This window comes from Hevea brasiliensis, chromosome 15 (genome assembly GCF_030052815.1).
Source record: "Hevea brasiliensis isolate MT/VB/25A 57/8 chromosome 15, ASM3005281v1, whole genome shotgun sequence".
Taxonomy (NCBI): domain Eukaryota; kingdom Viridiplantae; phylum Streptophyta; class Magnoliopsida; order Malpighiales; family Euphorbiaceae; genus Hevea; species Hevea brasiliensis.
The window spans coordinates 66,820,465-66,846,301 of NC_079507.1; the positions used below are offsets into that span (position 1 = coordinate 66,820,465).

At 33.4% G+C, this 25,837-nt stretch overlaps 5 protein-coding genes across 5 annotated transcripts; 3 read left to right on the forward strand and 2 right to left on the reverse strand.

Annotated features, from left to right (window-relative positions):
• The first annotated feature begins 3,070 nt into the window (after window positions 1-3,070).
• Window positions 3,071-6,387, forward strand: LOC131174101 (uncharacterized). The gene is made up of 4 exons (XM_058137162.1): window positions 3,071-4,295; window positions 4,393-5,665; window positions 5,764-5,851; window positions 5,959-6,387. Exons 1-4 carry the CDS (start codon window positions 3,071-3,073, stop codon window positions 6,385-6,387), a joined length of 3,015 nt encoding a protein of 1,004 aa, XP_057993145.1.
• Window positions 6,388-6,887: 500 nt separating this feature from the next.
• Window positions 6,888-7,587, forward strand: LOC131174102 (uncharacterized). Its single transcript, XM_058137163.1, has 4 exons — window positions 6,888-7,158; window positions 7,243-7,320; window positions 7,422-7,531; window positions 7,564-7,587. The coding sequence occupies exons 1-4, from the start codon at window positions 6,888-6,890 to the stop codon at window positions 7,585-7,587; spliced, it is 483 nt and encodes a 160-aa protein (XP_057993146.1).
• Window positions 7,588-8,119: 532 nt separating this feature from the next.
• On the forward strand, window positions 8,120-12,773 carry LOC110653810 (uncharacterized). The gene is made up of 5 exons (XM_058137164.1): window positions 8,120-8,170; window positions 8,258-8,356; window positions 8,441-8,635; window positions 12,244-12,388; window positions 12,676-12,773. Exons 1-5 carry the CDS (start codon window positions 8,120-8,122, stop codon window positions 12,771-12,773), a joined length of 588 nt encoding a protein of 195 aa, XP_057993147.1.
• Window positions 12,774-13,728: 955 nt separating this feature from the next.
• Window positions 13,729-14,169, reverse strand: LOC110668794 (2S seed storage albumin protein-like). Its single transcript, XM_021830160.2, has one exon. The coding sequence runs from the start codon at window positions 14,167-14,169 to the stop codon at window positions 13,729-13,731; it is 441 nt and encodes a 146-aa protein (XP_021685852.2).
• A 1,253-nt stretch (window positions 14,170-15,422) lies between these two features.
• LOC110668785 (2S seed storage albumin protein-like) lies at window positions 15,423-16,122 on the reverse strand. Its single transcript, XM_021830154.2, has one exon. It carries the CDS (start codon window positions 16,078-16,080, stop codon window positions 15,616-15,618), a length of 465 nt encoding a protein of 154 aa, XP_021685846.2. The 5' UTR covers window positions 16,081-16,122; the 3' UTR covers window positions 15,423-15,615.
• Between the last annotated feature and the right edge of the window lie 9,715 nt (window positions 16,123-25,837).

Consider the following 25,837-nt stretch of genomic DNA (forward strand, 5'->3'; position numbering starts at 1 on the left):
AGGTTATTTCATAAAAGGTTTCTAATTAATAACTCCCGTATACTTGCGCAACTTGGAAAACTGAAATAGTCTATCACTGGCTTAATGAGTTCCTCCCGAGGGTTTTGCAAAATTGAAAGTCTATTACTCCCGATTCTCATTGGAAGCCTCTGCTGTGCCAAGTGTGGATTTGGAAGCTTCCTTGTGTGTGTGTCTTCCATATATAGGTATGCCTCACATTCACAATTTCCATTCCAATTGTTGAGTCCCTTTGATGGTTAATTCATTTAGAAACTTTAGATTTTGGAAAAAAGTCTGTAATGGGAGAAATTGATATGATCCATGGTTGTACCCTTTTTTTCTTTTAATTTTGTTGGAATTGAAAGTGCTACAATCGGTGGGTTGTTTCCCCATATTTGGTGCTGTTTTCTCCTAATTTTTTCTTTATAGAGATTCCTCGTGGGTTCTGTTGTTCTTTTTGATTTTTTTCATGTATCTGTTTTTACCCCTATTTTATGTAGACTTGGTTATATGTTTTAGCAACAAATTGTGGTTGAGGGTTGATGCTGGTTTATGAATTTAATTTGGTTGATTGTCACTAATTGTCTCTGTTCTTTTAAAATGCCTTTAGGTGATTTATTCAAAATCTTATATTGAAATGAATTTCTATTGGTAATCCTTTTAACTTTCGAAAGCCTCAAATTTATATTGATATTGGTAATTATGCCTCAAGTTATGTGATTTGGGAAGTTGGATTTATAGATGTTATTGACTAAGTTTTGACAGTAAAGCAACATCCCAAACAATGAGTGTTCTAGGGATAAGTATGCCATTATGGAGGGTGGTACTGTAGGAACAACTAGATTATGGTATAAACTTAAATGTGGACAAATGGATTAGAATGAAGGAAAATTAATTAGAGATTTATGAAAGATGACTTGTTAAGAGTGCAGCACATCAACAGTACCTAGTTTTATCTTTGATTTATAATAATTGCATTGTTAATCTTGGCTTATCTATTTTTTATAGAAACTCAAACTAATTGAGAGATACAGATACTAATCTGTAAGTATTTGTGTATATGGGATCCTATAGATTTGTTTCGCTTCCCTTTTAAGTGTTCTTTGTGTTCTACACGGTCACTTTTAGATTAGCTAATGGAAACCAAGGTTTATTTTTTCTTAATGAATTTCTTCCTTATTTTTCCAGCATTTGCAGTACCAGGAACCTAGGGTGCAGTTTATGGTGACCCTTCTATAGTTTGAAAACGTGGATTTGAAATTATTGAAAATGGATTCCTTGCAGAAAATTTGATTTTCTGTCAGATATTCTAATGCATTGTATCTTTGCTATTGATTAAAAAAATGGAATAACTCATCTTTCTTAATCCTAAAACCAGTGGATTCTGCCATTTGTGAATTTACTGGATTTTATTTTGAAGGATGGAATTAGTTTAGTCATGGAGGTGCACATACTTAAGTTGTAGAATGAATTTTATTACTTGGTAGAGATTATTGCTGCTTTAAGTGTTGCTAGGCCAGCCTTCAACATGAATATAGATTATAAATCTATAATCTATTATTTTTGAGTCATAAGGAACTTTTAAATATTTTCCAGTCAAAATCTTGCATATCTATCCTTTGCTCGATTATACTTTCTTTTTAGCAAGAGCACCAAATGCATAATGAGATGGTATTCAATTAGCAACTTATGATTCTAGTCATGTAGATGGATTGCACTTTGCCAAGCTTAAAAAAGATATCTTAAGACAAAAGGTAGTTAGGCTAAAGGGTTAATTTTGTTTAAAAAAATTATTCCTAGCAGATTAAGATGGATTGTGTAACCACAAACTTATAAAGCTATGTTTCTTATTGGCCTTTTCATACACCTCATTCCACAATAATGGTTATTATTATGTAATTATAAAGTGCTTTGAATGAGACCCTTTAACTAGTCCAAAATATTGGTTATTTAAAAAAAATGTAAACGGGTTAAAATTTTTGTCCAAGCTCAAGCTACTAGTCCAGAAATTCTTTCTTGTTTTTTTTTTTTTAATTTTAGAATAATATGTAAAATAGGACACCATATATATATATAATTTGGCCATGAAAATTGACTTCAAATGGCATCTACAGTTCTTGGTCATGTCCAGTGAAATTTGTCTTTGTTTTTAATGAAATTCTCCCTATGTTATTTGGATACTTTAGCAATGTCTTGTTTCTTGTTTACTAATTTGCTTGATACTATCTTGGTTACAAGGGAATTGAAGATTGCCACTCTTATGCTTATTTAGTTAAACATTTGAATCAAGGTTAGTACCACTACAATAAACATAGCTTTTAATGATCAAGTATTAATAATAAAATTAAAATTTTCTTTCATGTAAAATTTTCTGAAGGACTAATTTAAACTTTTATTAAAAATAATTATAATAATATTAAGTTAAAAATCCATAATTGTTTTTAAATGTTTGATAATTATAAAATTTTAGTTGAAGTAATACCTATTACACTATTAATGCTAAGAAACTTCCCTTTCATGCATGCGTTTTCATTTTGTCTTTCAAAAAAAAAAATCACTATATTATTTGCACTTTATTACTTCTTTGCTTTATCTCAAAGTATACTTATTTTGAAATGAGTTGTCTCTCAATATCAATAATAACATCCATATACATTTTTCTTGACATAATTATGATTAAAAAAATTCAAGCTTCTTCATGTATTTTATAATTTTAATTAAAATTTATAATTTTTTTTGTTTTAATCCTTAATATTTAATATTTATTTTAATTTTAAATATTCAATTATCAAAACTGAAATTAAAATTTTTGTCCAAATTTAAAAATCATTTAATAAAACAAAGTGCTAGGTTTTCTTTGCTTTGCTTGTTGAGGTACAGTAATTTCTTTTATCGTGTTTATACAATGCTTAGTGGCCTCTTTATCCTTCATGGCACCATCCTTTTTGCGATCAATGTTATTTAATTTTTTAATGTTTATTTATTTAATAATGTAACCTAAATTTTTTTCTTTGTCAAATGTGTTTGCATTTTTTTTAGGTTATATTTCTAACTATCTATTTATTAGATAATGGCTCCTAGTAAAGGATGGATGGATCTTGTTGGTGATCGTCTTAATAATATATATTTATGTGGAGTTGAAGAATTTTTAGACTATGCTTTTAAGAAGACTGGGAAGCATGGGAAAATACGTTGTCCATGTGTCAAGTGTAGTAACACATATTCCGCCACACGAGAAGTGGTAGGGACACATCTCAAGGTGTATGGAATAATACGTAATTATACATTTTGGTATCACCATGGAGAAAGGGTAGGTGAATCTGAATCTAATTTAGAAAGTGTTGAACAAAGTGAAGATGAGCCTAGCAATGAGATGCATGACATTTTAAGGGATTTATATCCAGAGTTTTGTGGTCAAGATACAAATGATATGGATACGGATATCTTCGCTTGTGATATTCATAAAGAGGAACCGAATGAGGAAGCGAATAAATTCTATAGGTTACTAAGAGATTTTGAGCAACCATTATACCAAGGTTCTAAGAGCTCAAAGTTATCTTGCTTAGTCAAATTGCTCCATATCAAGAGCCTTGGTCGATGGAGTAATGAGTCATTTACTATGTTGTTGCAATTATTGAAAGATGAATTATTACCTCAAGGATCTAATTTGCCACAATCGTATTATGATGCAAAGAAAGTAATTCAAGATCTTGGTCTCTCATACAAAAAAATTGATGCATGTGTAAATAATTGCATGTTATATTGGAAAGAGGATGAGAGGCTAGATTTTTGTAAGATTTGCGGCTATTCTAGATGGAAGACTGATAAATATAATGGGGAAGACAAGGTTAAAACCAATGGGAAGAGAATACCAAAAAAAATTCTGCGTTACTTTCCACTAAAGCCAAGACTTCAAAGATTGTTTATGTCCACAAAGACAACGTCTTTGATGAGATGGCATAAAGATAAGAGGGTAGATGATGGAGTGATGAGACACCCTGCTGATTCAATGGCATGGATTTCCTTTGACAAACTACATCCAAATTTTGCCTCAGACTCTCGCAATGTGAGACTAGGCCTTGCTAGTGATGGATTTCAACCTTTTGCCAATTCAAAAATGCCATATAGTGTTTGGCCAGTTTTACTCATTCCATACAATTTGCCACCTTGGATGTGCATGAAACAATCAAATTTTATTTTATCAATGCTTATTCCAGGTCCTGAGGGTCCCGGAGATGCAATTGATATCTATCTTCAACCCTTAGTAGAAGAACTAAGAGAGTTATGGGAAACTGGCATTGATACATTTGATGCATATGCACTGTAATTTCAAGTTACATGCAGTTTTACTATGGACTATCAATGATTTCCCTGCATATGCGAACTTATCAGGTTGGAGTACTAAGGGAAAGTTGGCTTGTCCTTGTTGTAATAAGGACACCTGTTGGATGAGGTTGGCTAATGGAGGCAAGCAATGTTATATGGGTCATCGACGATATCTTCCTCTTAATCACAAATGGAGAAATGATAACGAATCTTTTGATGGCACAAGGGAGCGAGGGTTACCACCCAAGCCACTTTCAGGAGATGATATACTTGATCAAGTGAAAAATCTTGAAGGGGTCATATTAACTAAGGCTCCTCATATGAAGAAAGCAATCTCACATGATGGTAGGGGGGACAATTGGAATAAAAAGAGTATATTCTTTGACCTTCCATATTGGAGGACCTTATTGCTACGTCACAACTTAGATGTCATGCACATTGAAAAGAATATATGCGATAATATACTAGGGACAATCATGAACATAAAGGGAAAAACTAAAGATGGCATCAAAACTCGCCTTGACTTGCAAGCATTAAATATAAGGCCAGAGTTACACCCAGTACAACAGGGGAATAAAGTTGTGATACCTCCAGCATTGTACAGTTTATCTACTACTGAAAAATACAGGCTTTGCCAATTCTTGAAGCAGTTAAAAGTTCCAGATGGATTTTCATCCAATATTTCTCTTTGTGTAAACATGAAAGAGAGTAAAATCTCAGGATTAAAGAGTCATGATTGTCACGTTCTTCTATTACATATACTTCCTCTTGCAATACGTGGTTTACTTCCTAAGGTAGTATATGAACCACTTGTTGAGCTGTCATTGTTTTTCACTCATTTAGGAGCAAAGTCATTAAAGGTAGATGTATTGGAGCAATTAGAAAAGCAAATTCCTATAACTCTTTGCAAGCTAGAAAGGATCTTTCCACCTTCATTTTTTGACATTATGGTGCATTTGCCTATGCATTTGGCTAATGAAGCTAAAATTGGTGGACCAGTACAATATCGTTGGATGTACCCAATAGAACGAGCATTATATTCATTTAAGTCATGTATTCGTAATAGAGCTTGCGTAGAAGGTTCAATTGCAGAGGCATACATTGCAAATGAGTGCATGACTCTTTGCTCAAGGTACTTGCATGGCATTGAGACAAAGTTCAATCGAATGGAGCGCAACTATGATGGTGGCAGTAATAAAAATAAAGGAGGCTTATCAATTTTCTCCAAAGTAGGACGAGGATTAGGTGCTAGTAAAACTCGTGATCTTGATACACAGGAGTGGGAGCAAGCTCATATTTATGTATTAAAGAATTGTGATGAAGTCCAGCCATACATCGAGTATGATATTTTTTTTTGCTTATTCATATTGTATTTACTCTTTTTTTTTAATTTATCACAATCGCCTATAATCCTCTTTTTTTTTTTTTGCCCCTTAGAGAGTATTCACAATTGCCAGCAACCAATTTAGTAGGTATGTCAGAAGGTCAATGGAATAAAAATTTTGTTAGATGGTTTAAGACGAAAGTAAGTACACTTTAAGTTTTGTATGTATTTTGAGTAATTAATTATTTCAATTGTTTGTAACCATTAGGAATTGATTTTTCACTTTTTCAAACAAATTTTTTTTATAGGTTGCGTGGTTGCATAAAAATGACTCAAGTCCAATGATGGGAGCCCTACTCTCATTATCACGCGGTCCTGCTCGATATGTGACATCTTTTTATGGTTACATTGTCAATGGGTATAGGTTTCATACTAAATATCATGACCAAGGTTTGAGGACACAAAATAGTGGAGTTGTTGTAATTGGAGATATTGGTGATGAAGTTAACAACATAGATTACTACGGTGTCTTAACTGAGATTATTCAATTGCAATATCTTGGAGGAAGACGTGTGGTGTTATTTCGTTGTAATTGGTGGGATGTTTATGATCGAGTGAGGGGGGTTAAGATTGATGAATATGGGGGGGTTAGTGTTAATTGTAAACGAACTTTGAAAACAAATGAACCTTTCATTTTAGCTAACCAAGCATCACAAGTCTTTTATGTTCGGACATAATATTCACAAAGGTGGCATTGTGTGATAAAGGCACATCCTCGAGATTCTTATGACATCCCATTAGAAGAAGACATTGACCCGTTGACTTGAATCAATTAGGTGAAGCATATCAAGCTGATGAATCTGTCAATCTTGAATCTGGAGAAACAACTACAGCTGATGCAAATGACCAAATTAGTTGGAAGAGGATGGATATAGAGCCACAAATAATTTATATATCTTCAACACAGAAGAAAAGAAAACATGGATCATGAAGTTTATTTAATTATTATTGTTTGAATGCTAGTGTATAATGTTTCTTTTCAAAATAAACTCTATAATATATACATAATTTATTTTGGATGTTTATGTGTAATTAAGTTATTCAATGTAGTTTACATTTCATTTTGTCTTTTTCCCATATTTTATTTATGTTGTTTCCCATATTTATTTATGTCATGATATATTTTGTTGGTTTGAAAAAAATTCACATATATTTGATGTGCTAATATTCCAGGTAAATGACGCTAGAAATGGGGTCACAAAAAAAGAAAGGACCTAGGACAAATATAGTGAAGAGTTCATTTATACCACCGGGTGCATTAAGAAGGGCAAGGGGACATGGACATCAATCAAGATCATTTTTACCTATGACATCCACACAAAGTCAAACTGCATCAATTGCACGTTGTTCGTTAGAGCCACATAATGACATCTCTCTTTTTCAAGATGTTGATCATAGGGAAGAAGATGGTGGAGTACAGGAACAAATACCTGAACAAGTGCATGAAGGTTCAACTCCTATTTTTCTATTTTATTCAGGGTTATGAATTTAGTTTACATTAATAATTTACTTTTTATTTTTAATATTGATAGATTTTGATACTGCAGAATGTAATACAACAAGGCAACATCAAAGTAATAATAATCCAGCTCAGGAAGAAACACAAGAAGGTTCAAATAATTATTGTCATATGTATTATTAATAATTTATATTTATTATTGATGCATTATTTCTATATCATTAATGAAGTTCTAAGGACTTTTTTATTAAGGTATTTCCACTATACAAAAGAAGAGAAAAACAAGAGGAATGAACAAGGGTAAAAAGATTGCAGCACTTAAGAATGGAGAGAAACTGGATGTGGTTTTTTATAATAATCGAGTTGTTGGAGAAAATCATGCAGAATGGTCAAGACATTTGGGCAAAATAATGCGTGACCCAAATATTTGTCCAATAAGAGTGCACTCATGGAAGCAAATTGGAGAAGATGCAAAAGATCATATGTGGGATTCAGTCAAGGTACCTTTACTTTTAATAAAACATTGGATTAATTTAATTTGCATCTATTCATTCATTCTTTTTTTTTTGTAGGAGAAATTTAAAAATGTTGACATTGAGCTATATCGAGAAAAGACTTTAGAGCATATGAATCATTTGTGGAATAATTGGAGAGGGGATTTGAAACGCCACAATATAAAGCCTTGTGGTTCTTTTCCAGAGATGTTGAAAAATGTTCCTCAAGGGATGCATCAAGAAGATTGGGAGTGGTTAGTTAAGAACCATTTTTGCACCAAAAAATTTAAGGTATGACATTTTATTTTACCAATATTAGAAATTGTGTAAATTAAATATAAGTATTTTTATCTTTAGTTTTATTATTTTTTAGAAGGGTTAACATAATGTTTTTAAATACTTTTTTTAATGTAGGAAACAAGTGTTCGAAACTTTGAAAATAGGAAAAATTTAACTATGCTTCATCGTACTGGTAGCAAACCTTACAGACAAATTATCTATGATTTGGTAATGTTAGTGAAATTTTTTCATGCTTTTGCATTTTAGAGATTAAATATATTATGCTATTGTGTAACAATATCGTATTTTGTAAAGGGAGGCAAGGATGGCAATCCACCAGACATTAGAACTATATTCTTTGAAACTCATAAGAAGGGTGCAAATTTGATTGACTCTAATGTTCAAGAGAAATATGTATGTTATATTACTTTTATTGCATATCTTTGTCTTTTCATAAATTGTTTTATTTGTGTCATTGATTAATCATAATTATTATAGGATCAAATACGTGATGTCATCCAATCCAACCCTTCTTTGTCTCATATGGAGGTTGTAGAACAATGTTTTGAAACACGACATCGTGATCAAGTTATTGGTTATGGGGGTGGAATAAAGGCAAAAGAAGTTAAGAAATCTCATTCCAACGTTGGCCTTCAAGAGGAGAATCGATTGCTTAAGGATCGTTTGTCTGAAGTAGAAACTAGGATGAAATACCTGGAGGACTTATTATTGAGCCAATACTCTAATGCTCCATCTAGAACTTCTCTATCTACAGATCAATCTACTTGATTGTGATAAGGTAAATTATCTTCTTTTTCATCTACTATATTCTTTATATTGTTTTTAATATAGGTCATATTTTAAGTTGTACATTTACAAATGGAAATAAATATTCACTATTATATATTTATTGAAGATAAATGTATATAATTTAATTAAAGAGTACATAAATCGGATTGGAAGTTGATGAATATTTTTGAATTTATGTTTTATGCAAGTTATGAATTTGAATTATTTGTTTGAAATTTTGAAAATATTCAAAATACAAATGGAATTTTGACGAATTTTTTATTTGATATATTATACTTAAACTGTTTAGAAATAAAATATTAACAAATTTTAAGTTAAATGTGAAACTTATTTCAAGCTATTAGTGGATTTCATAGTTATTGCAATCTAATTATATTTTTATATTGTGGTGCAGATGTGATTATGCAAATAGTAAAAGCATTGAAGTAATTTTTTTGGGTGAAGGTGTTCAAAAGTAACTTAGAAGATATTGTTGAATTTTATTTCAGCCTTCACGTATTTATAGTTTTCTTATTTACATAAACAAATTAAGTGTAAATAATTAATATTAAACCGACATTTGAGACGGTTGTTATGACATTTTTCATATTGATGTATGAATGTTATTTTATTTATGAAGCATATTATTTATTATTATTAATTGCTTATTAAATTTTTTAGTGTTTTAAAAGTATTAATGATTATTTTTGTATTCATATTGATTGTTAATCACCTCTTTTTGTTATTGTTAATATGTTTTCACAACTATTTTTATGATTGTTAATCATTTTTAACGACCATTTTGCATCGTTGTTATCAATTTTTAATGTTCATCCTCAATTATTTTCAACGACTACTTTTTACTATCGTTAGTAATTTTTAACGATCATCATTTGCTCTCGTTAATACTTTTTAACGAGATTTTTTTTAATTGTTAATAACCATTAACGAGCATTATTTGCTGTTGTTAATATTTTTTAACGACCAATTTTTTCATTGTTAATAGTTTTTAGAGGCCGTTACATTGTAAAATAACGATCTTTTAATTTAAATTTGATGACCATTTTCTCCGTTGTTAATAACATTAACGACGGCTAAAATAGTCATTAATACTATAATTTTAACAATCGCTTATTGTGTCCTCGTTATTAGTATCAACGACGAGTTATATAAATTCCTCGTTAAACTTTTTAACGACGGAGCCTATAACGACGACTTAACGACCAACTTTTGTGGTTGTTAATTATTATTAACGACCACTTTTTAACTTTTAACGATGATTTTTCCTCTCGTTAAATATTAATTTTCTTGTAGTGCAATTAGCTCATCATAGGTGTATTTTCTGAAATCCTTGGTGTCTTGAATAACAGTAGTCTTTGCTTCCCATGACTTTGGAAGAGATCTCAAAATTTTCTTTACAAGTTCTTATTCCTCAAATCTTTTTCCAAGAGCTTTAAAAAGATTGACAAGATCTGTAAATCTGGTACTCATTTCAGCAATAGTTTCACCAGGTTTCATCTCAAATAACTCATAATCACGGATGAGGAGGTTTGCCTTTGACTCTTTCACAACATCAGTTCCTTCATATGTGACTTCTAGTTTGTCCCAAATTTCTTTTGCAGTTTGACATCCTGAAACACAATTATACTCATTAATATCAAGAGCACAATGAAGAATGTTAATAGCCTTGGCATTTGTAGAAATTTTCTTCCAATCATTATCATCAAATTCAACTTCAGCTTTAGGAATTTGTACAGTTCCTTCACTGGTTTTATAAGGAATATAAGGACCATCTTTAATTATTCTCCAAGAATCAATGTCAACAGATTGTATAAAGTTTCTCATTCTAGTTTTCTAAAAGGAGTAATTTGTGCCATTAAAAAGTGGTGGTCTAGTGATAGAATAACCTTCAGCTAAGGGAGCAGGTATACCAGCTGAGTTTCTTGATGAACTAGCCATGTGTATGGATCACTCTAAGGGGTTTAATCCTCAAACAAGAGAGACAAGCTCTGATACCAAATTGATGTCCCAAAATATGTCCAAGAGGGGGGTGAATTGGACTTTAAAAACAATTTTCGGTTCTTGCTCAAAACCTTTGAAAATTGCTGCTTGGTTCAACCTAATTTTCTAATGTGAAATATGAACAATACAGCTCTATTGACAAGTTGATTCAAGGTTGGGTCATAAGCTATCAGTATACTGATTTGACAGAATATATTGGTATTCAATAAGAATTTCAGTAATCTGAATATGTTCAAAACACAGCAAACAGAGCAGTACACCAGATATTTTAATTGAAAGCAAATCAAACAATAAGCAGATTAAATCAGATATCAGCAGATTCAGCAGTAAACCAATTTTCTCAGTTTGTAGCAAGGTTAACAGTAAACAGCATTAATTTTCATATCAGCAAAAGCACATCAATCATAAAGTTAAAATGCATAAATGTAAAGAGTAAGGGTTGAGAAAATTGAACACTGAAATTTTATAGTGGTTCGGCTCAACTAGCTTACATCCACTCTCTCAAAGATCCCACTTTGAGTCTTCACTTCACTATTCTTCTCTTTTAAAGGCAAGAGACAAAAAGCCTTTTATAAATCTTCTCACCAAAGCTTTTACAAGTAGCTTCACATTTCAACCAAGTGTTATCCCAAACACTTTTCCACAATCAAGCTTCAATAGGTGCTTGAATGACCTCTCATAAATGATAATAAGGTGTTTAAAACTCACTCTCACTCAATACAACAGAATCTATAAAGAAGAGAGATGAGTAGATAAGCCAATGATGAGCAATGAAAACACTTTGAGCACTTTGAATGAAAGCTTTTATGATTTTGAACAGTGGAGAGACTTTCATTAAGTGCAAAATGGCCAAGGGTAGGTGTATTTATAGCTTTGGAACGTTTTTGACCGTTTGAGAACTCATTTGAACGTTACAATTACAAATTTCAAGAAAATAGCCGTTATTTTGTCTTTTTCTGCGATGTTGTGCAGAGTTGAGACAGTTAGCATACTGGAAAAAAATAGCAAACTAGTTAGCATACTAAAACAAGCAGCAAACCAGTTAGCATACCAGGAAAAACTTTTCTGTATAACTTTCAAAATTTTAAAACTTTACACCAAATCATAATCAAATGCTTTTAGGCCAATAATGATATTTAAAAGAAAATCTTTTGAGGGATTAAAAATAAGTATCATTAACTTCTACTCCTCAATTCTTTTCACAAGCAATCCTAAAAGTTAAATCTAACTTCTATACTATATGTACCTTCAAATTTGATTTTCAATGCAGCCTTGGAAGGTAACTTTTTCTTCTTTTATCTCCTTTGATTCGTCCTGTGTTATCTTAGAATGTCATCCTTTCTTCAAAATCACGATTCCATCATGAAATTCTTGTGTCTTTTTCTTTATTCTTTGAAAAGTACAACACTTAAAACAATGTTAGTTTGATTCTAGTTGAGTTTTGGTATCATCAAAATCTATACTCCTTTGAGCTTGTGGGGTCAACAAAGGCAAAGATTCAGGACAAGGAGGGAATCCCTCCAAACCAACAAAGGTTGATCTTTGATGGGAAGCAGCTGGAAGATGGACGAACCCTGGCAGATTACAATATTCAGAAGGAGTCCACTTTGCATCTTGTCCTCCGCCTCCGTGGTGGTTTCTGAGTCATTCTGGGGGATGCCTGTAGGTCATCCTATCCAGTTTCAAACTTTCTTCTAAGTAAATGTTGGATTTTAGTTTGTAATGAAATCTGTTGATGTGGCTGGAAGCCGTTCGTTGAGTTCTGCTTTTAGGAATTTGCAAAACCTGTGACGGGATCTTGTTATTTCTTTTGAAGTTTCTTAAATATAAGACAAGTTTCTTGAATATAAGTAAGTTTCATATATTCCATTAGCTGTTCTCGTGTTAGTTTGCTTCTACATCTTTTTTTTGAGATCTTGTAGTGCATGGCTGCATTGTGGATCTTTTGTGGAACTTTTGTCTTAGATTTTACGACTTTGGATTAGGATTGAGATATTGCGATAGCGTGAAGCTGGATTAAGGATGAAGAACTGTGAAATGGCATAATGAAATAATGAGTTGGGCAGAAGTCTTTTTGCTAACCGAATGAGAATGGTTTTCTTCTGCAGGTGGGAAAAGTGCCACATTATTGATGGAATAGTTTCTGTGAAATGTCATATTTAAACTAACTACTTGATGATAATTGTAAATTAACGTTTTGCATATGCTATGTTGGCTTGTGATTATATTTTATGGCAATGTATGCTGCCTGTGATGGTTTGCATCTGTATTAGATGGGGATATAGAATTGATTGGTTCATCTGCGCTGTTATGTAAAATTGCAATTGAAAGGATGACTACTGATTAAAATCGCAATTCCTTGCTGTCATCTCTATTATTAGTGCACATTGATTACTCGCGGTCTTTGTAATTCATCGCTTGCAGTCCACTTTTTCTTGAAAAGGATGGTAGGCGGTCTCATGTGCATAGTTGGTCGAGCTAGGCATCTTTTTTGGGACTTCTGTTAGCTAACTGGGATTGCTAAGCCAAAGGTTTTGTCTAATCCCTTGTGATAATTTAATTCCATTACCCTCCAATTAACTGGATATTTTTTCAACTGTGTGCTTCTAATCACTGAAAAACCAAATTTAATTCCTAAATATCATCGACCATCCAAGCGGGTCCAAATGATCACCTTTCACTGAAGTCTAAGCCTATCAGTTGAAAGTTTATGATCGTATGTTGATTTGGGTAAGCGAAGCTAATAATTTTCTGGATTAATTAATATTCTCCATTCTTCTTTTCTTTCTTTATTGTGACTACTTGAAACCAGACGCTTGTGCTTGATCGCATCAGCTAAAGAAAACTCGCAGCTTTTATTACAGGACACCAGGAAAACTCGGAGCAACATTACAGGACGACACTCGTACAAAAACGCACTCTGTTGTGTTTAGTTTTATACGTACACGGATAGACATCTCTCACACAAGCGAACTTTATTTATCTGCACATCGGAATGGTAACCGGCCGGCGTGCATTAGTACCAGGCTGCTTGGATTTGGCAGCGCTGACGCAAGCCACATCGCCTGCTTATATTCTTCTCTTCCTACTTGCCCCTGCTCCAGCTGCTTCTGGAGTACAGACTTTATTCCCTCACACTCGCAATCATCTCGCAACTGCTTTATTTGGTTGCAACATTGCCTAGGGACCTGCTCCTGCTGGTTTTCTGATCTTCGCAGCGCCAAGACTGGGGATCTCCTTGACTGTCCTACGCAGTCCTCGCAGGAGCTCAAGTCCTTCCTTTCAACCTCCCGGCGGCAAGCCTGGGAGCTGGGATTGGGTTCGTCGATCTCCACAGTAGTGATTGTGGTTCTGTAGGCAGATGCAGCGGCTATGATGACCAAGAGAACACTGATGAGAATAAGCTTATTTGCCATTATTGAACAAAGAGTTGCACCTGTTTAGGATATTCATCACTCGGGTTTTTAGAGGGCATTTTTTTGTGTGCATGCTGAAAACGTGGAAGATATAATGGTAATCCTCTTCTGGTGTTCTGATGGGGTGGCTACAAATGGTTTGGTGGTCTGGGAAATGTTTACGCGTACAGTAGCATGCGAGTTCAGCCAAAGAAGAAAACTTTTCTAGATTTTGTTTGGTTTTGAAGTTAATGAGGTCATTTTCTCAGTTCCCAAAAGAGTGTTAGTGCTGAGGTGATTTTGCATTTTCCAATCGCTGCATCTCTTCATGATTCTGTTTGTTACGGAGAATTTGTTTGGACATCGAGTGAGGTTCCATTTTACACATATTATTTGGATATCTGTTTGATTTAACCTTTCTTTTCACTAGTCATATAGATGTATGGTAAAAGTATATCTCAACCTTTTTCATAATAAATTAAAGAAATAGCTTTAAAAAAAATTAAAGAAATAGAATACAAGTGAACGAACTTGATATTCACTATTACTAATTTTATATAAATATAACCTCCAATATATTTTATAAGTGAAATTCGTATATATAATAAAATTTATATTAAATTTTGATAATTTTTCTTATTTTATAATTATCTTATTTTTATTTTATTTATTTAATAATTTATTTAATAATAATTAATAAAAAGATACCATAAGAACTTTCTGAACGTCTATATATATATATATATAATTATTTAAATATAAAGTTTAAATTCTCACATATTTATACAGATATATATAATTTATGATATTTAAAAATTTCAATTTATAAAATGAAAATAAATATTATGATTAAAATTAAAATATGATTTTCAAATAATAAATAATTATGTAAAATATCAATCATGAAATTATAATAAACGTATTCTCTAATTCTATGTTTTCAAGTTGGATATCATCGAATCCTGGTTTCAAATTCCATTGAACTAAAAAATAAAAGTGTTTAATCTATAAAATAAATTATTATAATTCACAACTAATTAATAATTAATAATTAAAAGACATTAATTAATTCATTTAACTTAAAATCATTATATCTAATCTAAGTACTATATAATTTGATAGATAATTTTGATTATTGATGGATTTTATGTAATCCTTATTATATAAAATCCTTGATGTAATTAGACAAATTAAAAACAAAGAGATGTTCTTATTGCTATTCTTGATGATGATATTATTATTATTATTATTAACAGGGAATTTGACAACATATATACTCTCAAAACTCGAAAGTGACTACAACTTTCATAGAAATTAACCACACACGATAATGTGCTTATTATTAATTAAGACTAATAGTAATCATCTAATCTCCAGCTAAAATGCCAGAGCAGTGATGTTTATTGCTATGTGCATATATATAGTGAGGTTGGCCGCCTAGCTATATATAGCTACTATAGATTTCCTTTACATCCACCAGCTCGACTGGATTTGGCATCGTCTTGGCGATACACCGCACTCCGATGGTAAGTACTGAGCCACTTGGAATGCTTGACGGACATCTTGACCTTGAATTTGTCCCTGGCTTTGTTGACTGTGAATCGCCTGCCTCAGACCCTCACATCGGCACGGGCTATCCATCTGTTGAAGTTGGTTGCAGCACCTTCGAAATTGGTCTCGTTGATTTTCAACTTCATCATATGCAGCTGCAGGGCGGCCTCGGCCTCTGGAGCCGTGGACTCTTTGCCTTATATACTCCTGGCATTGCCTCAAATTTTGCTGCTGCTGGATCTGTTGGCTGCACCCTCGCCTACTTGGGTTTTCTGTATCATCACTACCCTCGTCGATGATCATGGTGGTACGGTAAATGGAGGCGTCCACCACGAAGAGGAGGGCTATGAAGGTGGCTATAAGGACGGTGAGCTTTGCCATAGTGGAAACTGGAAAGGGATATGGTAATGATGGGTGAGAGGTGGGAAGGAGAAGGGCTATTTATGGGAAGGCAAAGGCTTTGCATGGCGAGTACGTGTTAGATTGGAGGATGAGTGTTTGATTTGGAAGATGGTGAGCTAAGGTTACACGTACATTCGAGGGCTACACGTAGAAAATTATATGCTTACAGCTTTTGTTTTGGGTTAGCAAGTGAAATTGCCAAGAAAAAACCCAATCCATCCAGTTTTTGCAAATCAGAGAGCAGTTGAACATCAGTGGATTCATAGGCTCAATGTGATGCTTAAACAAAATTTCAATTTCGAAAACCTTCTTTTTTTTTAATAAATAAAAAAAAATTACAAACAATTGACCAGGCCATTGTCTTTTTCCATATGATTTAATGGCATAATTGAAAGTTGTTGAGGTTTTGTTTTTGTTATTCCATTTTTTAATATATATTTGTCAGAGTTAAATTTTTATCATTTTGGATTGCCAACAAGCGATGCGATGGAGGCAATATTTATTTCATAGCACTAAATATATATATATATATATTGCATAGATAAAGATATAAAATATAAATTTTACTTATGTATGAATTTCATCATATCTATTATATTTTAAATCTCTCTAAGTAAGAAGTTCCCAACTGCCATTCTCCAGCAACTATATATTTGCTTTTGTTCCTACATAGAGATCCGCAAGTGACAATGGGCAATGTCTATGGAAAATTAAGCTCTTATCAGTTAATTATATGATTAATTTGATGTGATATTTTTACTTCGAGCTCCTTTTAGAGAGGTGTTTATTTGCTGGATTCTTCGTAATTTTAGCAAATTTGATGTGTGCGTATATATTGGATAAATTGAAAATAAAAATTATTTATTCATACTTATATTAAACTGAAATGTATAATTGTTAGCCTTATTTTTATTTAAAAAAAAAATTCTTTGAATCACTAATAGGATTCACTAATGAAGGCAAACGCATTTTCTAATTTAGATTGACATATATTTGCAGGGTTTGAAGCAATGAATTCGATACTGTTTTGAAATTTGCAGTTTGTTAAACATGTAATTTCAAAATTGCTTAACATAATCCACTGAGATAATGATTATAATCAAATTCTAACAGTCATTTAAGAAAACAACCATATGATTAAATTTCGAAATCGGTTTTGTTCACAGTTAAGTCTGCGTAAGGTTCAGCAACTATCTTGCTTAACTTGAAGACTTACCTGGCAATGGAGTGGTCCTGGCTGGTAGCTCAGAACCGTCTTGTCACTAATAAAGAAAGAGTGCGGCATGCACCATTTGGCCCCTCACAGTGCCCTGTGATGTTTGCATAGGCCATGCAGAGGACATATTCCACGTTCTAATAGACTATTGCCTCTCTCGTATGGTTTGGCAATCTTTGATTCCTCCTGATATGTACGGATTTTTTTCAGTGAGCAGAACTTCATAATGGACGGTTAAACCTGAACTTAAAAATGAAGAACAAGCGGGTTAGTGTAGCATTGGACATTCTATTCGACGTGCCTTGCTAGTGTTTGTGGAATAGAAGGAACATAAGAATTTTTCAAGCTTCAGAGTTTCATATATTTCATTAATGCAATCTTCAGATTGAGAAGGCGAGAAATAACCTCCGGTGCAACCAATGGATCAGCTGAATTGCGCCGTTGATGGGCTGAGTGAAGCTGGCTAAACATTGATGGCTCTTTCTGAAAAAAAAACTAATAAATTCTGTAATTGAGCAAGAAAAGCTGCCCTTGTATTGATTATGTATATTGTTTATATACAGCTTGAAAGAATGATCTAGAAACAAATTAATTTCCTATACTACCCTACCATATTTACAGGCGTATTTTCAGGATCTCCAACTGAATTACAACATGCATTTAGAGCTAAAAGGAAATAAGCTGGAGCATGAATTGAAGTATCTGAGGTGAATTTTTTTGTGAACAACTATGGGCTTGGAGAGAAAACTTGTTGGGCCAATCTTTGATTATGTCTCCCAGCCCATTTAATTAAGCTCTGAAATTTCTCCTCACCTATCTCACAGCAATCTGTCAGGCCCCTCCTCAAGATGAAGACACATGGGCATCATGAAGTCCCATCTTGGAAAGATGCTCGTTGAATAAAAAAGAGATCGAGGGTTTGGTAAAGAGATCCGCTAGCTGATGTCTTGACGGAACATGCACGGTGGTGATGAAACCAGCATTAAGTTGATCTCGAACCACATGACAGTCAATTTCAAGATGCTTAGTGCATTCATGGAATACCGGATTTGCAGCTATGTGCTCTGCTGCTTTATTGTCACAGTGCAAAACAATCGGAAGAGACAGTCTCAAGCCAAAATCACCAATGAGGTAACTAATCCATTTGAGTTCACATACTGTCATCGCCATGCTTCTATACTTTGCTTCGGCTGATGACCTGCTTACTGTACTTTGTTTCTTTGCTTTCCAGGAGATTAAAGAAGGTCCCAAGAAGACACAAAAACCAGTTATTGATTTTCTGGTCATGGGGCAGGACGCCTAGTCTGCGTCACAAAAAGCTCGAAGCTTCAAATCATTTGTCGATGGGTAGAAGAGACTCTTGGAAGGACATCTTTTTAAGTATTTGAGTACGTGTATAGCGGCATCCCAATGTGGCTGGCAAGGAATTTGCATGAATTGGCTTAACTTCTAGGTTGCGAAGGAAACATCCGGCCTGGTAAGTCCCAAGTATAACAATTTCCCTATAAGTCTTCTATATCTTTCTGGTTCTTGTAGTAAATTCCCAGTTTCGTTGTCTAATTTGAGACCTTTGGGCAGCGGATAGGTTGCTGCTTTTGCATTTTGTAGACCTGTATCATGGAGAATATCCAGGATATATTTTCACTGATTTAGAAATGTGCCCTTCTCTGACCTGGCAATCTCAATTCCTAGAAAATATCGAGCGTAGCCCAGGTCTCTGATTGTAAATTGCTTGTCTAGGAGCCTCTTCACTGATCTGATGTGGTTTTCATTTTCCCCTGCAATCAACAAGTCATCTACATATACAATTAGTGAAATAAAATCATGTCCAGTCCCTTTGATGAATAGGCAATGGTCAAATGCAGACTGGACAAATTCGAATTCTTGTAATTTTCTGGTCAATTCCTTGTTCCATTGCCTCCCTGCTTGTTTAAGGCCGTAGAGGCATCTTAGAAGCTTGCATACTTGTCCTTGTGTAGCCTTTGTATGGCCTTCTAGAGGCTGCATATAGACATCTTCATCCAGGCATCCATGTAAGTATGCATTATTGATGTCAAGCTGGTGTATTGGCCAGCTGAATGCATTAGCAATTGCTAGGAACAATCTTACTGTGACTAATTTATCCACTGGTGAGAAATTATCATGATAATCAATCCCTGCTAGTTGGTTGTAACCTTTTGCAACCAATCTAGCTTTGTATTTGTCTACCATGCCATCAGGTCTGTATTTAACCCTATACACCCTTTTTGAAGCTATGGCCTTCTTACCTTGCGGAAGAGAAGTGAGTTCCCATGTATTGTTCTTCTCTAAGGCTTTTAATTCATTCTTCATAGCAAGAACCCAGTTACTATCCTCCCTAGCTTGATGGTAGGTATGTGGTTCATGGATAGTCGACACATTTGCTAAAAAATTAATGTAGTTATGATTGTACTGTAAAGAATGGATAGAATAAGAAGGTGTAGGCAAAGAAATCATACCTACAGGGTTTTTGGAAGTAGTAGCAAGTGGAGCAGCAATAAAATTTTCTTTATGAACATAGGCTACAAAGTCATTTAGCCAGAGTGGTCTTTTAGCAGTTTTGGTGCTTCTCCTGACTGGTATGGGAACATCTGATTAAGGGCTATTTGAAATTGATGAAGGTGGAGAATTAATGTTTGTAGTGGGAATTTCTATTTGTTTAATTTGGGTTGGAGTCATTATAGGTATAGGTTGAACAGGGGTGGATTCATTTTCTGGAATTGGCAAAGGAAAGATGTTGTTATCCACTTGCTCAGTTGCCCTTTTTGAATATAGAAAATTATTTTCATAAAAAACTACATCTCTTGAAATTATTATTGTTTTATTTTGTAAATCATATAGCTTATAAGCCTTAAAACCAGAAGCATATCCTATAAAAATGCACTTGGCAGCCCTTGGTTCAAACTTATGTTTTCTTGGCTTGATATTGGTTGCAAAGCATAGCCAGCCAAAAATTCTAAGGTGACTGTAATCTGGTGTTTTATTGAACAAAATTTCATAGGGGGTTTTCCAATTTAAAATTATACTTGGCATCCTATTTATGAGATAGGTTGCTATTAAAATACTTTCTCCCCAAAAACATTATGGTAAATTGGATGCAAACATCAAAGCCCTTGCTACTTGCAGCAAATGCTTATGCTTCCTCTCCACAATCCCATTTTGTTGTGGAGAGTAAGAACAAGTTCTTTGATGTAGGATCCCTTTTGTTTTGAATAACATGGTACACTATTGGTTTATAAATTCAGTGCCATTATCAGATCTCACTGCCTTTACTTGCTTTTGAAACTATGTTTTTATCATATTAAAAAATCCAAGAAGAGTACAATAAACCTTTGTTTTATCATGCAATAAGTATGTCCAAGTAACTCTTGAAAAATCATCAACAATAGTGAGAACATATTTTGACTGTGAAATGGAGTGTACCATGTGTGGCCCCCATAAATCAATGTGAATTAAATCAAAACTTCTTTTGTGGTAATTTTGCTCTTTTGAAAACTGAGCCTCTGTTGTTTAGCAGGTGGACATACCTCACAAATAACTTCATGATACTTGTTCTTTGGACTTATGGCAGAAATATGTGATAATTTGGTATTTGACATATGCCTAAGTCTGTAATGCCATAACTCATAAGAATTGGAAGAGGATTCATAAACTTCATTCATTTGGAACATAGGTTCAGTACATCTGATATGAGAAGCTTTAGAACTACACTTATTTTCAAAAGATTTACTGCTTATTATGTATAGGCCTCCTTGCAATTCTCCCCTTGTTACCACTTCCTTAGTCACTGGGTCCTGCAAAAGGCAGTGGTCAGCAAAGAATGCGACAACTATGTTGGTGACTTTGGTAAAGGCACTTACTGACATTAGGTTATACTTGAAATTAGGTGTACGAAATGTATTTTGCAGGTGCAATTTTGGGCTTATTTTGATGGTTCCGATGGTTCCTTTGTGCAACACTCATTTTATGGTTCCATCAGGTAATGTAACAAAACTTGGGTTGTTTATTTTTGAAATATTTTGGAAAAGGGTAAAATCATGACACATATGTGTGGAAGCTCCTGAATCCACTATCCATATATCATTATCCCTATCATGTTTGCTAGAAGAGTAGTTACTTGAATTCTTACCTGCGAAGCCTGTAAAATTAACACAGCTTGCCTCATTTATGACAGATTACTGGTTCTGTATATATTTGGCCACTTCCTGCTGTATTAGACTTGCCCAATCAGGTCCTTCATTATTGTGATCTGCCCTGCTTTCTCCCTCAGATGGTTTCTCATATACATTTGCTGCTATATTGTTCTTAGTTTTCCCTTTCTTCTGTTTGAGTTCTGTGAACCATTCTGGGTATCCATGTAGCTTGAAACAGGTGTCCCTGGTATGGCCATTTGTATTGCAATGGTCACAAAACTTAATTTTCTTTCTTTCCAAATTCTTTCTTCTTGCCTTGAAAATTCTCCTTATGAACTTGTCCCTTCACTGTCATTACTGAATTGAACTCATCAGCTGCATCATCATGAATTTCCTTTTGCTTTTCCACCCTTAACACCATAGAGTATGCCTTGTTAACACTAGGCAAAGGATCCATTAGTAGGATCTGATTTCTGACATTGTCATAAGCCTGATTCAACACCATTAAAAACTGTATGAGTTTGCCTTCACTATTTGTCTCATCTATTTATTTTGCTGCACCACAATCACACATTGGTAATGGTTTTAAGCATGCCAATTCATCCCATAATTTTTTAAGTTTAGTGAAATACACCATAACTGATACATTTGCTTGGGTCTGATTACTTATCTCACGTTTGAGCTAGTATAAGAGAGGTCCATTGCTTTCTCTAAACCTCTCTTTGATCTCCTCCCATAGGTCTTTTGATGAAGGTGCATAAATGAAAGCATCCACCAACTCCTTTGATAGAGAACTCAAGATCCAAGAGGTGACCATGCTGTCCACCTTCCTTCACCTGTCAAAAGTAGCAGAACCAGCAGCAGGTGCCTCATAATTTCCATCTACAAAACCCAGCTTATCCTTGGCTCTGAAGCCTAATTCCATGGACCTGCTCCAAGATAGGTAGTTCTTTCTAGTAAGTGGGGCACTTACAAGCATCATACCCGGGTGGTCAGAATTATGCAAATGGAGAATATTATTTCCACTATCAACAACCTGAGTCTTGTCTCCACCATCAGGAGTTTGAGTTCCATCTCTGGGTGCATCTGACATTTTCTGTAGCAATTAGAAAATAGCAGTTTCTGTAGTGGTTTTAGGATTGTTGAGAAGAACAATATCAGTAGCACAGGTTGTGCTCTGATACCATGAAAAAAAACTAATAAATTCTGTAATTGAGCAAGAAAAGCTTCCCTTGTATTGATTATGTATATTGTTAGTATACAGCTTGAAAGAATGATCTAGAAACAAATTAATTTCCTATACTACCCTACCATATTTAGAGGTGTATTTTCAGGATCTCCAACTAAATTGCAACATGCATTTAGAGCTAAAAGGAAATAAGTTGGAGCATGAATTGAAGTATCTGAGGTGAATTTTTCTGTGAACAACTATGGGCTTGGAGAGAAAACTTGTTGGACCAATCTTTGATTATGTCTCCCAGCCCATTTAATTAAGCTCTGAAATTTCTCCTCACCTATCTCACAGCAATTTGTCAGACTGTTAAATTCGGAGAGAGTGTTGATCAAATTATAGTTTAATTCATTTAATTCAGGCTTATATAAGTTATTAGATTGCTTTACACATCAAAATGACTAGCCAAATCAATGTTGCAATCCAACCACTTATATATTGCCCTTTTACTTTATATTCTTTCGATGTGGGATTCCAACACTCCCCCCCTCAAGTGCAACCATATGGTTATCACTTGACAATTAGTTTATATTTTTTATTTTTAACCAAATTTGGGCCCAATTATACAGCCTTGTGGGCAGCTGAAACCCACAATCCAGTTCAGGCTCTGATACCATGTTAAATTCGGAAAGAGTATTGATCAAATTACAATTTAATTTATTTAATTTGGGCTTATATAAGTTATTAGATTGCTTTACGCATCAAAATGACTAGCCAAATCAATGTTGCGATCCAACCATTTATATATTACCCTTTTACTTTATATTCTTTCGATGTGGGATTCCAACACTTTCAAAGGTAACTTAAGAGTAGCTGCAGCAGGTGGAGTTCTTCGGAATTGTTATTTATAGAGAGTGGTGTTAGTTTTCTGCTCAATGTTAAAGGCAGAGTTGTGGGCAATTTTGTTAGGGTTGAAGCTTGCTTGGGTTGATGGCATTAGAAGATTAATTGTGGAAAGTGACAGTGTTGTTGTTGTTACTATGATCCATGGTAGAAATCTGGTATCAGTGTCCATGTCTTCTATGGTCTCGAGTGTGAAACAGTTGCTGAATTTAAATTGGGAAGTGCAGATAGTGCATATATATAGAAGGGCAAAGTTTTGCACAAATTGGTTAGCCAATCATGTTTTTTCTTTACCCTTAGGATCTCGAGAGTTTATTCAATGCTCCCAAAATACATGCTATCTGTGTGCAAATACATTAATATTCTCATTGTCTATGAATAAGAAAAAACTATAATTTTATATTTAAGAGAATACTATTTTTTAAATGCTATCATGCATTTTATAATTAGTTTGGGATTTCATCGTCTGAATTCTCTTTCCCTGATGATATAGCCCACCTCTAAAATTGAGTCAAATGGCTTAATCAAAAGTCAAATAGTACAATAGTTTGATCAAAGAGTCAAATGGTGAAATGGCTCAATCAGAAAGTCAAGAGATTTGATCAAGAAAATCAAGAGGTCAACATGCTTGGCCAAAGGACCTGAGCGTTAGATGGCTTGGTTATCCAATCAAGCAATAGCCATCCGAACGATGGTTGGGTTTAGCTAAACAAACTAGAGAATTCGAGTAACCAACCTTCGAGGATCATGTAGCTGAAGATGATGGACATGCCTGCCAAGGATCTCAGTATTACAATTGAATGATAAGAGATTCTTAAAACCACCTACAATAGCTATTAAAGCTTCAATTTATAAGGCATCAGAATAGCACCATAAGCCAGGTATACTTACTCTGCTCGATTGATTATAACATTCTACTCTCATTAATCTTACTTTTTTTAAAGCAAATCACTTACTTGAGTATTGGAGTGGCTAGCCATAAGCCGCCAACCTTATCTTTTGTGTGTGTTGTAAGCTGACATCGTCCTTAAGTTCCTCAAGGATGCTTATGGCAGCATCACCAAACCACTTTCCTCATAATGTTATTCTCTTTTTAGTAGATAGAGAAAGAACTTTTCTATCAAATTATCTTCTCTTCTACTTGGTGCTAATCCTCTTTCGAGTTGTTCTAGTTAGGGCTGAGCATTAAGTTCAAATTGAACCGAATCGAACCGAACTGAATTGAATCATTAAAATTGAATTAACCGAATTATCATATTTTAGAAACCAAACTGAACCAAAATGAATAAAAAATTGACCCAAACTGAATAGCTCTATTTCGGTTCAGTTCGAACAGATCAATTTTTGAGTTTTGATTAATTTTTTTAATTTAGACTTGATTTTCAAGTTATTTGATCTGATTTTTATATTGATTTGAACCTAATAACCATCAATCAATGAAATTAAACTATATATATATGATTCATAAATTTCCTATAAAAATAAATAAATATAAAATTCAATAGAGCAATTTAGTTCTGTTCAGTTCAATAATATTTTTTTTTCTAAAACCAAACTAAATCCAAATAATTGAAAATTTTAAAATGCAAAATCAAACTAAAGCGAATTATCTTAAAAATCGAACCGAATTATCGAATTAAGATGATTCAGTTCAATTTATTTAGTTCAAACAAAATAGACTTAACCCCTAGTTCCAGCGGTTTCTTTATCCCATCTGGACAGAGGGACCTTCTTTAGGGGTGGAGGCAAGGAGGCTACGCCCTAGCCTCCCCAAACATATATATTAAAATTTAGGTTTTAATTAATTAATCTATTAAATTCTTATTGATCTCTCCAAATATTTATAAAAATATTTTAAATAGATATAGTATATTTTAAATTTTCATTAATTAACTTCACAAATTTTCTATTAGTACCAAATAATTTATAATTTATTTATTATGATTTAAATTAAAGTATTAAAATTACTTAGTTATGATCATTAATGAGTATAAAAATTTAATTAAAAATTAATTATTTAAATTTTTGTATTTAATTTATAAATTAAAATTTGATTAATAGTTGTTATTTGAAATTAAATATAGGTCATATAATATAGATTTTTTAATTTATATTTTGTTCTCTTTTTTTTTTTTGAATACAATAAACATTTTTTTCTTTGTCTTTTCTTTTATTTAGCTTTTTATTGTTTTTTTTCATTTACATTAAAATTTATTTTATTTATATTTGCACAAACAAACAAAATTAGTGATCTTATTTGTCATGTAAAATTTGGATTGATTAACATAGCTGTAA

What these genes read in the sequence shown, in the direction of transcription:
- LOC131174101 (XM_058137162.1), top strand. Translation starts at nt 3,071, where the DNA reads ATGGCTCCTAGTAAAGGATGGATGGATCTTGTTGGTGATCGTCTTAAT. An exon ending in GAAGTCCAGCCATACATCGA is followed by an intron (nt 5,666 to 5,763) that starts GTATGATATTTT and finishes TTTGCCCCTTAG; the next exon opens with AGAGTATTCACAATTGCCAG. An exon ending in TTAGATGGTTTAAGACGAAA is followed by an intron (nt 5,852 to 5,958) that starts GTAAGTACACTT and finishes TTTTTTTTATAG; the next exon opens with GTTGCGTGGTTGCATAAAAA.
- LOC131174102 (XM_058137163.1), top strand. Translation starts at nt 6,888, where the DNA reads ATGACGCTAGAAATGGGGTCACAAAAAAAGAAAGGACCTAGGACAAAT. An exon ending in ACCTGAACAAGTGCATGAAG is followed by an intron (nt 7,159 to 7,242) that starts GTTCAACTCCTA and finishes TAATATTGATAG; the next exon opens with ATTTTGATACTGCAGAATGT. An exon ending in TGGTTTTTTATAATAATCGA is followed by an intron (nt 7,532 to 7,563) that starts GTTGTTGGAGAA and finishes AGAATGGTCAAG; the next exon opens with ACATTTGGGCAAAATAATGC.
- LOC110653810 (XM_058137164.1), top strand. Translation starts at nt 8,120, where the DNA reads ATGCTTCATCGTACTGGTAGCAAACCTTACAGACAAATTATCTATGAT. An exon ending in CTAATGTTCAAGAGAAATAT is followed by an intron (nt 8,357 to 8,440) that starts GTATGTTATATT and finishes TAATTATTATAG; the next exon opens with GATCAAATACGTGATGTCAT. An exon ending in TGTCCTCCGCCTCCGTGGTG is followed by an intron (nt 12,389 to 12,675) that starts GTTTCTGAGTCA and finishes GAGATCTTGTAG; the next exon opens with TGCATGGCTGCATTGTGGAT.
- LOC110668794 (XM_021830160.2), bottom strand. Translation starts at nt 14,169, where the DNA reads ATGGCAAATAAGCTTATTCTCATCAGTGTTCTCTTGGTCATCATAGCC.
- LOC110668785 (XM_021830154.2), bottom strand. Translation starts at nt 16,080, where the DNA reads ATGGCAAAGCTCACCGTCCTTATAGCCACCTTCATAGCCCTCCTCTTC.